The sequence below is a fragment of the Chanodichthys erythropterus genome, chromosome 10 (assembly GCF_024489055.1).
Source record: "Chanodichthys erythropterus isolate Z2021 chromosome 10, ASM2448905v1, whole genome shotgun sequence".
Lineage (NCBI taxonomy): Eukaryota > Metazoa > Chordata > Actinopteri > Cypriniformes > Xenocyprididae > Chanodichthys > Chanodichthys erythropterus.
The window spans coordinates 38,030,933-38,045,180 of NC_090230.1; the positions used below are offsets into that span (position 1 = coordinate 38,030,933).

The window sequence follows — 14,248 nt, forward strand, 5'->3', positions numbered from 1 at the left end:
ACATCCGATCAATTGCAACAACACATTCAAGATTTTCATCTATGTCACAGCAGACAGATCCTCCTGGAGCGCACTTGTGCTCTGGGTCAGCGAGCGTCTGTCTAAACCACTTTAGCTCAGCGGAGAATCCTGACAGGTCACCAAAAAAAAAACACAAATATTTGCTCTTAAGCTTCTGGCCGCTTTAATTCATTTGTTTTTGTCTCTGCATTAATTCTGTTCATCTCCATATGCCAGGCGGATTACCGCACACCAACAGATCTGCTGTCTGGATGTGGACGCTTTAATTACTCCGTGTGGCCCCTGTCTGTGTGGCCCTGGATTGTGTCCCAGGGGTCCATTTTTCAACCTACTTATCAGACAAGTGGCATCAGCATCACAGAGGGGAACTTTATACAGTCCCGTATTCATCTACAGTCCAAAGACAGAGCAAAGATAAAACAAAAGTTCATTTTTAATGGTTGTAGATTAGAAAGATTTTAAAATTAAAAAGAGGCACTGATATTCAAGACAATGATTTAAAATTAGTACTAATATTAGTACATAATGTGTGTGTACTGTGTATATTTATTATGTATATATACAGTAAATACACACACCTATGTATTTATTTAAGAAATGTATACATGTATATTTATATATAATTTATATTACATATAAATATAAATATTTTATATATAAATATAATATATTTTTTGTTAAATATATACATGCATGTGTGAGTATTTATATATACATAATAAATATACATAATACACATGCATATATTATGTAAACGTTTGACAGTACTATTTCAAATGTACTTTTCCCATTATTTTCTCATTATTGTAATGCAAAAACATCAAAAGACACAAAAACTATGCATTATTTATTTTATATAATATAGTATATATATATATATATATATATATATATATATATATATATATATATATATATATATATATATATATATATATATATATATATATATATATATATACTCATGATAAAATACTACTATAAACAATTGTATTTAACTATATATATATATATAAATATATATATTAATAATTATACATAATACACACACATATATTATGTAAACGTTTGTACAGCACTATTTCAAATGTACTTTTTCCCATTATTTTCTCATTATTGTAATGCAAAAACATCAAAAGACACAAAAACTATGCATTATTTATTTTATATAATATAGTATATATATATATATATATATATATATATATATATATATATATATATATATATATATATATACGCATGATATAATACTAGTATAAACAATTGTATTTAACTATATATATATATATATATATATATATATTAATAATTATACATAATACACACACATATATTATGTAAACGTTTGTACAGCACTATTTCAAATGTACTTTTTCCCATTATTTTCTCATTATTGTAATGCAAAAACATCAAAAGACACAAAAACTATTTTATATTTATTTTATATAATATAGTATCATATATATATATATATATATATATATATATATATATATATATATATATTTACACGCATGATATAATACTAGTATAAACAATTTTATTTAACAATATATATATATATATATATATATATATATATATATATATATATATATATATATATATATATATATATATATATATATATATATATATATAATATACATTTTTTTTATACACACATACACAAACTTACTTAGCCCTATGCAATTAAAACATTACCAAAAAAATTAACTACTCCAAGGGAATTTATATTACAATAAGGAGAATCACCATAATAAGAATAAATAATACGAAAATAATAAGCATTTAAAAAACGTCCAGATACATTACAGTAATGAGAATTTGGGGGGCAATGTTCTTAATAGTAATGAACATTTTTAAAAAGAGGAAGGCAATGGCCCTACTTCTCTCTACACAGCCTTGTTGGTGCAATGTCTTCCCCTTTCATCTAAATCTTATATCTCAAGGGTCAGCATGCTGAGGTCACCCCTCCCCCCAGCCACCCTACTTCCACTCATCTGTCCATCTAATCTGCCGAGACCCATCTGCTTGATGCACCCCACACAGAAGACCAGGCAAAAACGAGCAGGGACAACAGCAACACATGCTGTTTGATGTGTGCGCCCATCACTCAGTGTTTGCCCAGTGTCTAGATGCTGACTCGCTCAAACTCTTACTCGAACGACAGGTGCAAAGTCACAGCACAATTTATATGCCACAATGACAAAAATAAGATAAAATTTCATATTAACAAAAATATATATTTTCATGTCATTTTTTCATTAAACATACATTTTAAGCTAATTTCATTTTATTTTCATTGAATTAATAATCAAATTAATAATTTGATTGATGATAGATAGATAGATAGATAGATAGATAGATAGATAGATAGATAGATAGATAGATAGATAGATAGATAGATAGATAGATAGATAGATAGATAGATAGATAGATAGATAGATAGATAGATAGATAGATTGTTTATGCACTCCCCTGATTGATTACATAAGAATAGGTTATTATTAGCCAGACGGCACACCTGTCCATCTCATTATTATCCCGGAAAATAATTCAGGTGCTTTAATTTGTGCAGTAGACACACAGCGTTTCAAAAAGTACTTGAGCCAAAAAAGCTTTAAAATGAATACTCAGATGTCATCAATTATAAATCCTGGTTCAGATGGAGAATGCATTTATACATTTTATCACATTTTAACAAGTGTGGCATCTGGGGTTAGTCATTCATAAATAATTCACCATATGTTCACAATATTCATATCAGGAGTCATTTCTGTGGAAAGAAACTGGTGTCTGGTGCTTCTGGCTTCAAGTGATGTTTCTACAAGCCACATTGCAAAAATGTTTGATTGCCAGTAAATGTTTTTTTTTTTTTTTTTTTTTTTTTTAATTTAGTTCAATTTTGAAATAGTATAAAATTGAATATTGTTTTAGACAATATAATTTTAATTTATCTTACCCCACTGGTATTTTTTTTCTTTGTAAGAACAAAATTAGGTAGCTTTATGTTCAAATCAAGAATTTAAAAATAATTGCAGTGCAGTATACATCATCTGTGTACAACAGTAATAAATCCATTGCAACCTTATCATTGTTTTATGTACATCTGTCTGTTACAATGTCAATATTAAACAATAAATCTATAAAAAAAAATTCGTTCAGCAATCTAAATGAACAGCTTTCTCTTGACTCAAACTTGACTGCGCAGTCATACAGAAAATGGCTGCTCACGGTCACATGATTTGGCCTCCATTTTGGAGTTTGCATGTTTGAGCAGTTGCACTGGCGGAAAAGCTTTGCAGCGGGAGGAAGAGAGATAGCAGGCCTAAAACCTCAGAGTGCAATAGAAAGGATGAAACATACTTACAAACAGAGTGAGTAATAACTGTTAAGAGAACAGGGCTTATCTTCCCCGCACAGATAATATGAAGCTCTCAATTAGATGAAACGCAACCCCCCTCTCCCCTTTCAGTTATTTTGTTCAATTTCTCCAGGCAATTTACTAAAAAAAAAGGCACAGGAGATTTTACTGGCTACAAATAGAAGAGGCATGCAACGTTTCAGCCAATCATTTACCTGCGCAGCTAGTAGCGGAGAACCATAGCAACAACACTTCTGTTTATTGAGAAACACGGAAGTTTTATCCTTGTCCTAAAATACAGTTCTGTCTTATGCTATTTGTAATTTTGTAATGATTTATTTATTTTGGCTTTTGCCTGAAAGCAGACAGTAAACCCTCCTTGATATTGACTAGGCTAATAAACCACCCTAAGGTAGGTTATCAGGCCTTTACACAGTAAAAAACAAAACACAGATCTAGCTCTATAGGACATTAAATAGCTCAGTGAATTTATTCATAAATCGGTAAGTACACACACGTCAAATGTGAACAGCAGAGTTAAACGTAATAACAATAAGTCCTTGTAGCTGTTAGCTGCTAGCTTTGTTTGTTTCAAATAGCGTAGTGCAGGCTTGCAATGCAAACAACCTTGAGCGTTTTTCTCTTCCTTTACCGAGCGTTTCACTCTCTTCTCCTATTCACGAACATTTCAAAGATTATCATGAAAGCTCCTGCCAGGTTTTTTCCCTTTTCTCTCTGTAAACAATAGCAGGGAAGCAGTGTGTTAGGGGGCTGTGGTCATGAGCACAATGAACGCTGAACAAACGTCGCCTCCATTCAAACACACCACAGCAGCTGTCCGCTGACGATAAGGGCTCATGGACACGGTCCTCAAGAGTGATTAGCTGCTGCTGTGGGGAAACCGATTTGCAGATGCTGGATACAGAATAAGGAGTCAAAGGTCAAATGAAGATGATAATATCATCATAATTAGCCAGATTGGGGGACAATTTTTACATTCCAATTCAAGTCTTTAGGGAAGCAAATGTTATTTTTATGATGTGTTTTCTAAGCTGGACATGATCCAGTCTGAGGTGTAATCATCTAGGTGGGAAGAACTGTAATGAACACCAAAGCAGTTTAATTGATTCTGAAATCAGAAACTGGATTCACTATATCAGATCTATATCAGTTTATATCAATATACCAAGAATAAGCTGACTGTATAGGGTTGGACATGATTTTATCCATTGCAATTGATTTAAAAATGGAGCCTGGTCATGAGGGGTTTAAAAATAAAGGGCTTGGTGACATCAGACAAAATGCAAAAATTTTGGTTTCTGACATTTTTGTTTACTTCTGCATGTCTCTGTGTGATTGAATGGAGTGGTTTCATCTGACAAACTCACACACATGTAGGTAATATCATTGCGTAATATCATTGCACTGCTGCAGCCATGGAACGGCAGCAAAGTTCCTTGATTATTACGCCTGAATGAGAGTATAGTTCCTAGCCATATCAGCCTAGAAAATCACAACTTTTTATTTTCCGTCGGTCTTAGTACACGATTTAACTACAGAAGAGTCAAGTTTTAAATAGGAAAAATATCAAAACTCTTTGGTCATTTTTAAGCGCGATGCTAACGGTCTAATCAGATTCAATGACCTGGACTTTATGTTATGTTTTATTATGTTTGTGTGGCCGGCAGACGTCCGCGAGGGTCTGCCGGCATTACTTTCGTTTTGTTCTTTGTTTATTTTTGAATTAAAGTTTGTTGAATGTTCGCCGGTTCCCGCCTCCTTCTTCCCATTTACGAACTGTTTTACATTTTTTTTTTTATTTTTTTTTTTACATTCAACAAAAACTTTAATCCAAAATAAACAAAGAACAAAACGAAAGTAATGCCGGCAGACCCTCGCGGACGTCTGCCGGCCACACAAACATAATAAAACATAAAATAATATCCAGGCCTGGTCCTCTCTCGTCCTCCACGGTCGTCGCTCCTCCTTTTATGCTCCCGGAGCTCCTCCATGAGAGACTCAAGGCCGGTGCGCCTCCCAGGTGATGCTTGTTATCACTTGCGTCACCGGCCTCACGCCGTTCCCTCACGGCTCTCGCCCGCCCTGGTCGCCACAGCTACTCTGTGGAATTGAATTGCGGACAAACAAGTTTACATGTTTACATTCATTCTCAAACTCTAACAAATATGGGGAAAGCATTTCCTTCCCCATTAATTGTAAATGAATTGTGATAAATATCGATATCGTATGATATGTAAAAAAATAAATAAATAAACATTGTGATAATATTTTTGGCCATATCGCCCAGCCCTAGATAACAGTGTCAATTTTTACATTGACTTTAAAAATAACCATCATGGGCTGATCACAGTTTATGAAGCACCATTTCTGAAACAACAATGAATATCAACCATCAGTTCACTGATCAGAAATATTTTAACAACATAATTTACATTTAAGAATCAAGCAATGATACCAAACTGCTTACAATCACTTTAACATGATGAAGAAACCAGTGAGCCTTGAGAACACTTGCTATGCAAAAGCACACATGAATCTCTCGCCTCTGTGTACCCATAATTCTCTCTGGCACCCACAGAATGATTAATGCACACCAATATTGATTTTCTTCTTCTCCTTTTCAGAGTATCCCTTTTATTTATCCGACTAAGCTTTGCTTGTCTCTGTCAGAGTGGAAAAGACACAGGGATTCAGAGAGGGTTGGGAATTCTGGGAATTCTGCTCACTGAGCACTGATGTACAGAAAAGGTTTTAAAACTGTTTGGCTAAAGAGGCACCACTCACCACCCCAGAGCCACTTTCTCTCCGGTTTGCCTGTTTACACATGCTGTCCTCGGTGGGCAGGTTGACCCATTTTTTCTCTGAATAACAATACTTAAACCAATCACAGGGAAAACTGAGGACAAGAGCCCCAAATCCTGCTTGTTATACACAGAAACACTGACTGCAGAGGCGAGAGCTCAGCCTCACCCAGCTTGGAGGGAAAAAGTCGCAGTGGGACCAGTTAAATACATTAGCACTCCTATACCATTGCTTTGAATGCTACACAACCTATTTCTTTCACTTTGAAGCATGGAAATGTTTTAACAATACATTTGGTCAGATTTGTGTTCTGCTTGTCAAAATTTAGGTATGTATTAATTGCTCTCAGCCCCACCGGCTAAACGATCTTTTAATATTGAGCATTTATGGGTATTTATGAAGCAGATTAGCGCTAACGAGTCTATTTGTTACTGCTGGGCTTTGTTAGATTCGGTCCATTAAATGGGTGTTGGGTTAAATGTGCGCCTCGCCCCACGATGGGCGCCAAATGTGATTTTCAGAGAATGGTCAGCTTGCTGCTCAATGGTTTTCAAAATGTCAACAACACAACGGGTAAACATGGAAAAGAAAATCTCCAGAATGCCACCAGCTTCGGTTGACACACAACAAGCCTGAGGTGGGATTTGCTCACTCGGAAATAAATGGCAAAAGTGGCAGTCTTTACAGCATTTAATCTCCATCAATACATGTAAGCTTCTCTGAGCAAGAAGATAGAATGTATTTTCATATCTTCCACAAATCTGTCTGCAACGAAATGCATTTGTTCACTGCGGAATATGATCAGGGTAGAACCAGAAAGAGGGGAAAAAATGGAACAGAAAGGGTCTGTCTCTGGTGCTCTCTCTCTCTCTCTCTCTCTCTCTCTTTAGTGGTTGTTCTGGCCAGAGGTCTCAGTGCGAGGCATGTGAGCAGAATGCTAAGGACTCTCTAAAGTGCCTGTAGCGGTTTGTTCTGTGGCTTACCGCTGCATAACACAGCCGCCTGCATCCAGATCTTCCCACAATCCCCTGCAACTAAAACACCTGTGCAATAGCAACTAATACTGAATATACTACAGCCATAAAACCCCAGTTAGTAGTGACTGCTATTCCAAGGATCACTATTACTATTGCCAATACTTTGCGTTAAAGGTACAATTTGTAAGATATTCGCAGTAAAATATCCAAAAACCACTAGGCTAGTGTTATATATTTTGTCCAGCTGATTACTAACAATATCTCTAATGTTTTCAACTACTTGTAAATCATGAGAAAATTCCCATTCTAAACAGTGACACGGGGCAGTGTAGTCGCCTGTCAATGACATCAGTTACCCTTTGTTACCGCCTTTACTGACGTAGAAACAACATGACAACAGTGTCGTGGACAAATGCGGAAGTAGTGTCTAGCGTCCAGCAAACCAATAACTTGCTTCAAGCAGTTCCTTATTTACTTCTTGTACGTTTTATGGTGGATTGTGTTACTTATTTATGGAACATAATTACTGTTTACCATCCGCCGCTGGTTCTGTCGACAAGGACAGCTCCCGTAAACGTAAGCGTACGGGCCAACCAAACGACCCAAGATGACCCAAGTTTGGGACAAGAGGAGAGAAAGAGCGAGGATCAATGTCGGTGTTGCATTTTCTAGATGGAGAGACCTTCGCGACAATCTTCACCTAGAAAGAGATGCCGATCTCGCTTGTGTTTTACTCAACAGGTGAGTTGTTTTGATTCGTATCTTTACAGAAAACGTATGCCATTATAACGATCAACACGATTAGTATAATGGGGCATACACGCCAAACGCGGGGCATCACGTCTCTAGACCCGCGCGAGGACGTGTCTGATCCATAGTCTGATCGCATTTTTGCATTGACCTTGTATGTAATCTACTCGCGCAAATCGTTAAACTCGCATTTTCTATGTTTGCCCAGTTATTGTGTTTGAATGTACACGAGTGTATATATTTGTTGAACAAGTGGTAATCGTTTTCATATCATCTGACTAAACCGTAATCAATTAATTTGATAATTTACTGTCAAACTATATTTGCTGTATTGTATTGCAATATAGCATGACGCAATATGTAATGGTGGCATGTGAAAATTGTCTTTTTCAGACACTTACGAAATCCGGTATTGGATAGATTTTGTTAGTTACTGTAGCAGCTACAGTGTAGTTATCATAATTTTACATCATAACCTCACAATAAAAATTGTGCTGTCAATAAATATGATACATATGGTAAAGCGGAAGCAGCGCCGGCGATTGTGGCATAATAAAAGTTCTGCTGCTCGTGAGGCGTGTGTTGCGCAATCGCTCCAGCGGCCTCGTTCAGCTCCCACAACACTCGCTCCTGCTCTGCTTCATACTACAGTAACGTTAAAAATCGCATCCATTGACATGTTTTCTTCCCAAGTCCTATTGCACTGTCTGTTGAGGTGGAGACCACATGTCCCAAGATTCCACACTCAAACTTGCCGTCATCAAGCTACACCTTTTTTTTGAATTGGCATCTAGCGACCTCTAGCGGACAAAATTATTACATACTGCACCTTTAAAGGTGTTGAATGTAATTGTTTGACTCTACCAAAGCATAAAAATACCATGCTATATTTGCAAAGATTTATGAAACATGCTAAGCTCACATACTTGTTTCTCCAAAAAACAATGCTACAGCCAGTTATTCTACTCTGAAATGTGCGTTCTGTGTCGGAATGTCTGTTTTTGTTTTGGTCTGTGTGATCCCACCCACTGCAAGTTTACCCAACAGTGTTTCGACACTTCGGGTTGCCAGTTGGCAGAAAACAAAGGATATTGCACCCATGGAAGCCAACAAACGAACTGGGTCAGAGATTGCAGATTCTACCTGATCTAAAAAACCTCGGCATCCATCTAAAAAGCTCTGACCATATTAAAACGTGGAAAAATCAACTTACAGCGAAAGGCTCGTCGCCTTCCATTGTCAATAGCACTTGTTCCTGTTGTGCACCCTCAATTTGGCAATATGAGCGTCAAGTCCAAGGGGGTGGGAGAAAAAAACTACCCTCTCCAATATTTTGAATTTGGACTGCAGTACCAATTTCAACCACTAGCTGTTAATATTACATACTGCACCTTTTGGGGGGATTAATTGCTCTCAGTTTTTATACTAGGATGTGGATACCTCAGATCTTCTCACGTATTAAAAAGAGGAAATGTTCACTTTGTACACAATAAAAATTGTTGAAATACCATACATATACATTGAAGGAGGAACCCGAGCCATATTTAAAGACTTGAGGGTGGACTTTTTTGAATTGCGTTAAATTTAACAACAGCCATTTAGATTTTCTTAGTAACCTCCAAAATCACCTTAGCAACAGTCTAGCAACCATCCAAATCACCCAGAACTAGCAAATTCCCAGATCACATTAGCAACAGCCTAGAACCTCCCAGATTACCTTAGCAACCACCCAGAAGACCCTAGCAACAACCACCGAGTGTTTCGGAGAGTTTTGCATGGGCAAGCAGTACATTTTAATGTAGTGAAATAAAAATAAATAAATAAATAAATTATCTAAGATGGAAGTTACATTAATTTAGATACATTTAGATATACATAATTTAGATATAATTTAGTACAAATCTCAAATATGTGGAATTCTAACATTGGAAAACAAAAACATTTCATTACTTGGAGTCCAAATGCACCAGACAAAAATACAGATAGAAATTAATATTTTATAACAAAAAAGTATAGCTTTACTCTTACTTGTGTGAAGTCACTTAGAAAGCTTATTTATTTATAGCATATAGCAGAAGAATAGGTTTTAGAAAATTTTAGAGGGGCCATCAGCAAATATACAGTACATCACGTGCACACACAAACACACCCACACATAGGGATTCCTCCAAAATGCCCTCTAAAGCCTCTGTGGAAAGGTGAAAGTGTTCCACACACAGTGAACTGTGTTTAAACAGTGTTTGTTTGCAGGAATATTGCTTTACCTATTAAATATTTAGCATGGAAAATACGCACAGGCAAGCGGCAAGCTAATGTTTTGTGACAGCCACTATTAAATGACAGACATCTGTCAGATTCATTGCACATTTTCCCTTTTCTATGTTAAAATAGACCCGTCTTGGGCTCTAACATTCATATAGGAAATATAATGTGCACACAAATTGAGATTGAGCATCAGACGGGAGATGTTTGAAGAATTTAAAGACTGTAATTTAGACTGCAGGCGAGCATTTGTCACATTACTCTCTAAAGATGAATAAAAGATTCATATATCTCATTGGTATCTTTTACCCGTACAGAAAATTGCGACACATCTATGGAAAATGTCCCCGCTCGCTCCCCAGTCTAAACGACTTTTGATTCTTTATTGAATTTGCTAAATGCCCCATAAAACGAGCCGACAGCCCTGAGGGAAGGAAACAGTTGTGTAGACAAGTGTTCCATTTAGCTGATACGGATTTTCAAAACCGCGCTGCCTCTGGAAGGGAAGTAGGTCAGTACAGTGAATCTCGGTGACACGACTGCCATCGTCCACTTCTTCAGGATTAGACAGCCGTGAGCCGAGAGAGGAGCTCTTTATAAGAGCGTTACTGTGACAGCATGCCAAGTTAGAGACTAATAAATCTCACGTTGTCACCAACAGGACAAGAAATGACTTAAAGATGTGGATGTGTTTTCAAGAGCAGGCTTGAGGTTGTTAAACTGATGGGAAACCAAAAAAAGCAAGGACTCAAAACTTTAATTGCTTAAAATTTGCTTAGGACCATCAAAACCGCTGATCCTCAGAGACGCCTGTATGTATTTTGAAATCACACATTGTACAGAATAGTTCACCTCAAAATGTTGTAATTTACTTAACTTCATGTTGAAAATCTGTTTAACTTGCTATATGGATCACAAAATTGAATGTTAGAAAAATGTCCTGGCCAGTATGTTGAAAGTGATTGTTGACTAGATCTGTCAAGGTCCAAGAAGCACCATGAACATATCATAAAAAGCTTCATATGACTCATGCACTATACTAATGCACCACAATAACTGGGGGAATGTAGCTCTCAAATCAAATATGGCAGCATTGACGTCAATGACATTTGAGTCCCTATTCACTTTCATTATATAGAAACGAGTGGACACAGAGGCAAACCGGTCTGGAACAGCATGAGATGACTGGTCAACTATTGCTTTAAGTAAGATAATACTGCATCCTTAGAAGGTCGAGCTCAAAATATGCAGACAAGCATCCAGTGTCCTACCTGAGACGAGTGGTACGGTGTCTCTCTCCCATGACACAACAGTGATGTAGTTCTCCACTGAGGAAGGAATAATGCACTTGAAGACCGCTACGCTGCCTCTCATCGCGGTTTGGTCCGCCACACGGACCGTATAGGGCTCTCGTAAAACTGAATAGAAAGAGCTTGTGTCATTGGTTAAAAAAACACACACTGCTAATTTAAGTAAACATCCATAAATCTGAAGTGTTTTAGTGGGAACTTGTCTTTTACCAAAAAGGAAAAAACTCTATGGCACTATCTAAACATTTTTTTTTTTTTTTTTGTATGAGAATCCAACCAGTCCAACATACTGTAACAACACTGGCTCAGCCAGTGGCGAGAGATTGGGGCAGGACTATCTGTTTTTCTGACCAATGACCAAAGTGGTGAGAGGGAAACCTGTCTGAAAACTTGGTAAAGGTTTTGTGTGAACACACAAAAAATCATGGACATGATTCGAAAAGGTTAAATGGTCCTGAAAAAAATGGTCATACTTGTATTGTTTGCGGTCAAAAATGACTGCATTGGAAATGAATGGGAGACGAATTTCATCTATTGGAAACGTGCGATACTGCACCCAAACAAATTCTTACTGAAAGCTCATTTTTTGAGATATCAACCTCAAATTTGGAACGCAGCTTGTTTAGTGGCATGTTCAGTTTTACAGTTAAACATGTTTTGGAAAATATTTCATATAAAAATTGAAAATGGTATTTTGTGCATTTTTCATAACAATAAATTTAAAATTGTAAAATTTAAAAAAGTTCACTTTTTCTAAACTTTTTCAATCTGCTAAGTGTCATCTTTAAAAAGAGACCAAATTGAAGTCTTTGCAACAAAAGCATTCAAGATTTATGAAAGTTAAGTTTGAAATTTCATTTTCACATCCATGCTCAAGAAGTGAATAAAAACTAATGCATAAATATAATTCAGTACCATAAAATCCCTTAAAAATATAAAATATCAAAAAAAAAAAAAATCTAAAACTAAAATATAGTACAATCATTTTTATTGAAAAAACAACAACAAAACAAAACAAAACAAATTTGGTCATTTTTGACTGATGCGCGAACAGTACCAGTTTATTGTTTTATGAGCAATGATTTGCTACTTGCTAGTCAGGTACAGGTGATAATAGGGGGAGGGACATTCTCATGCTGAGAATTTGATTGGACAAAATGTCTGTAGTGCAGGATGAGTCATCAAAATTTCAGGTTCGTTTTCTTGGAAAAGAATTTCAATTGTGTATATCAGCTAAAAGAATGAGCTTTGTCAACATTTAGGAGTACACTAGCATAGATTGGTCTCAAATCAAATAGACATTAACTAAAATCCACAAAACCCTCATATCTATTTGTGTCTTTAAAACATTTGTAACAATCTATATTATCCTTAAACACTCACCGGCCTTAATATGAACATCTTGGCTTCTAATTTTCCCTGAAGGATTTTCCGCTGTGCAATAGTAAGTGTTGTCATGGATCACTTTGCTAAAGCTGGACGGAGGAAAGTGGAAGATCTGGAGAGTGCCGTTTGGGTGGACATGGCGGATCCCTGGGACGTTGTAGCTCTCCTCGCCGGTGGCCAGATACCAGCGCAGGGTAGCAGGCGGCACCGCTGCTGCAGGACAGGGAACCAGAGTCCCCGTGGTGCTGGCGAACACTACCTCTTGCAGAGATGCATTGACAAAATACAAGCTGGAATGTAGGTCTTCACTGAGAACTGCAGGAGACAAGAGAGGACATGCGGTTAGCATTTGAACTGTTTATGCAGTCTGAACCATTTTTAGAGTTTATCACAACACAAGGTTCTTTTTCGCTCTATAAAAGAACTAACAGCTTGTTTGTCACAGCTGGTCTTCACATCTCCAGGGACGCATTACTTTAACAGCTCATAAATATATTAAAACAGTTAGTCTTGGCACTTTTTAGTCTCTATGGTCCATTAGATTCAGAGTCATACATGCTTACATGGACAAAAACCTCTCAGATTTGGAGCTTAAATACATGCAATGTGCTGTTTCAGGTAGCTCTAAACATCTAACAGAAAAACTTACTGATCAAGTCTTAAAGGGGTGGTTGATTATGATTTCACTTTTTAAATTTTAGTTAGTGTGTAATTTTGCTGTTTGAGCAAAATTCAATGCAAATGGAGATATGTACTTTTTAAGAATTCACTGTTTAAGGACTACAACAAACGGATGGTAGGGACTACAATGAGTTTCTTCCCAGTTTAATGACATCACAAACCCTTAAATTTACATAAACCCTGTCCCCGGGAACACGCAACAAAGGGGGTGAGGCCATGTTGGGCTGCTTTAGAGAAGAGGAAGAGTTGTAGAGTGTTGTTGCCATGCCGTCAGTTTACGCCAGACTGAGGGTAATTTCAACACTGGATTTGCACAAAAGATGAACATGACAGCACATGCTAGTCGATGAGTTGAATCAACTCCACAGCAGTTACATAAATGTATTCACTAACCATACAGAAACATCCAGTTGCATTCTAAAAGTTCTTCCTGAATCTCTCCATCAGTGTCCGACTCTGGTTTGAACAACGTAAGACTGAACACCATTACTGACAATCCTCATTTTGGCTGCGTGAGATTCTCCAGCTTTGTTGATGTTGAGCAATTGAAGTGTGAGCTGTTAAAGCTCCGCCCTCTTCTGGAAAGGGAGCCGGGAGCAGCAGCTCATTTGCATTTAAAGGGACACACACATAAACGGCGTGTTTTTGCTCACATCCAAATGGGGCAA

General features: G+C 36.8%; 1 protein-coding gene across 5 annotated transcripts in view; it reads right to left on the reverse strand.

Moving 5' to 3' along the window:
• The window catches only part of dscama (Down syndrome cell adhesion molecule a), an 80,579-nt gene extending 67,536 nt beyond the window's left edge, over positions 1-13,043 (reverse strand). For all 5 annotated transcript variants that reach the window (XM_067397609.1, XM_067397610.1, XM_067397608.1 and 2 more), the window contains exons 1-2: positions 12,897-13,043; positions 11,475-11,621 (exon numbers count right to left, since the gene is read on the reverse strand). In XM_067397609.1, the coding sequence (XP_067253710.1) occupies positions 11,475-11,577 (103 nt within the window). In that variant the 5' untranslated portion in view covers positions 11,578-11,621; positions 12,897-13,043. The remainder of the gene's footprint in view (positions 1-11,474; positions 11,622-12,896) is intronic.
• Positions 13,044-14,248: the final 1,205 nt, after the last annotated feature.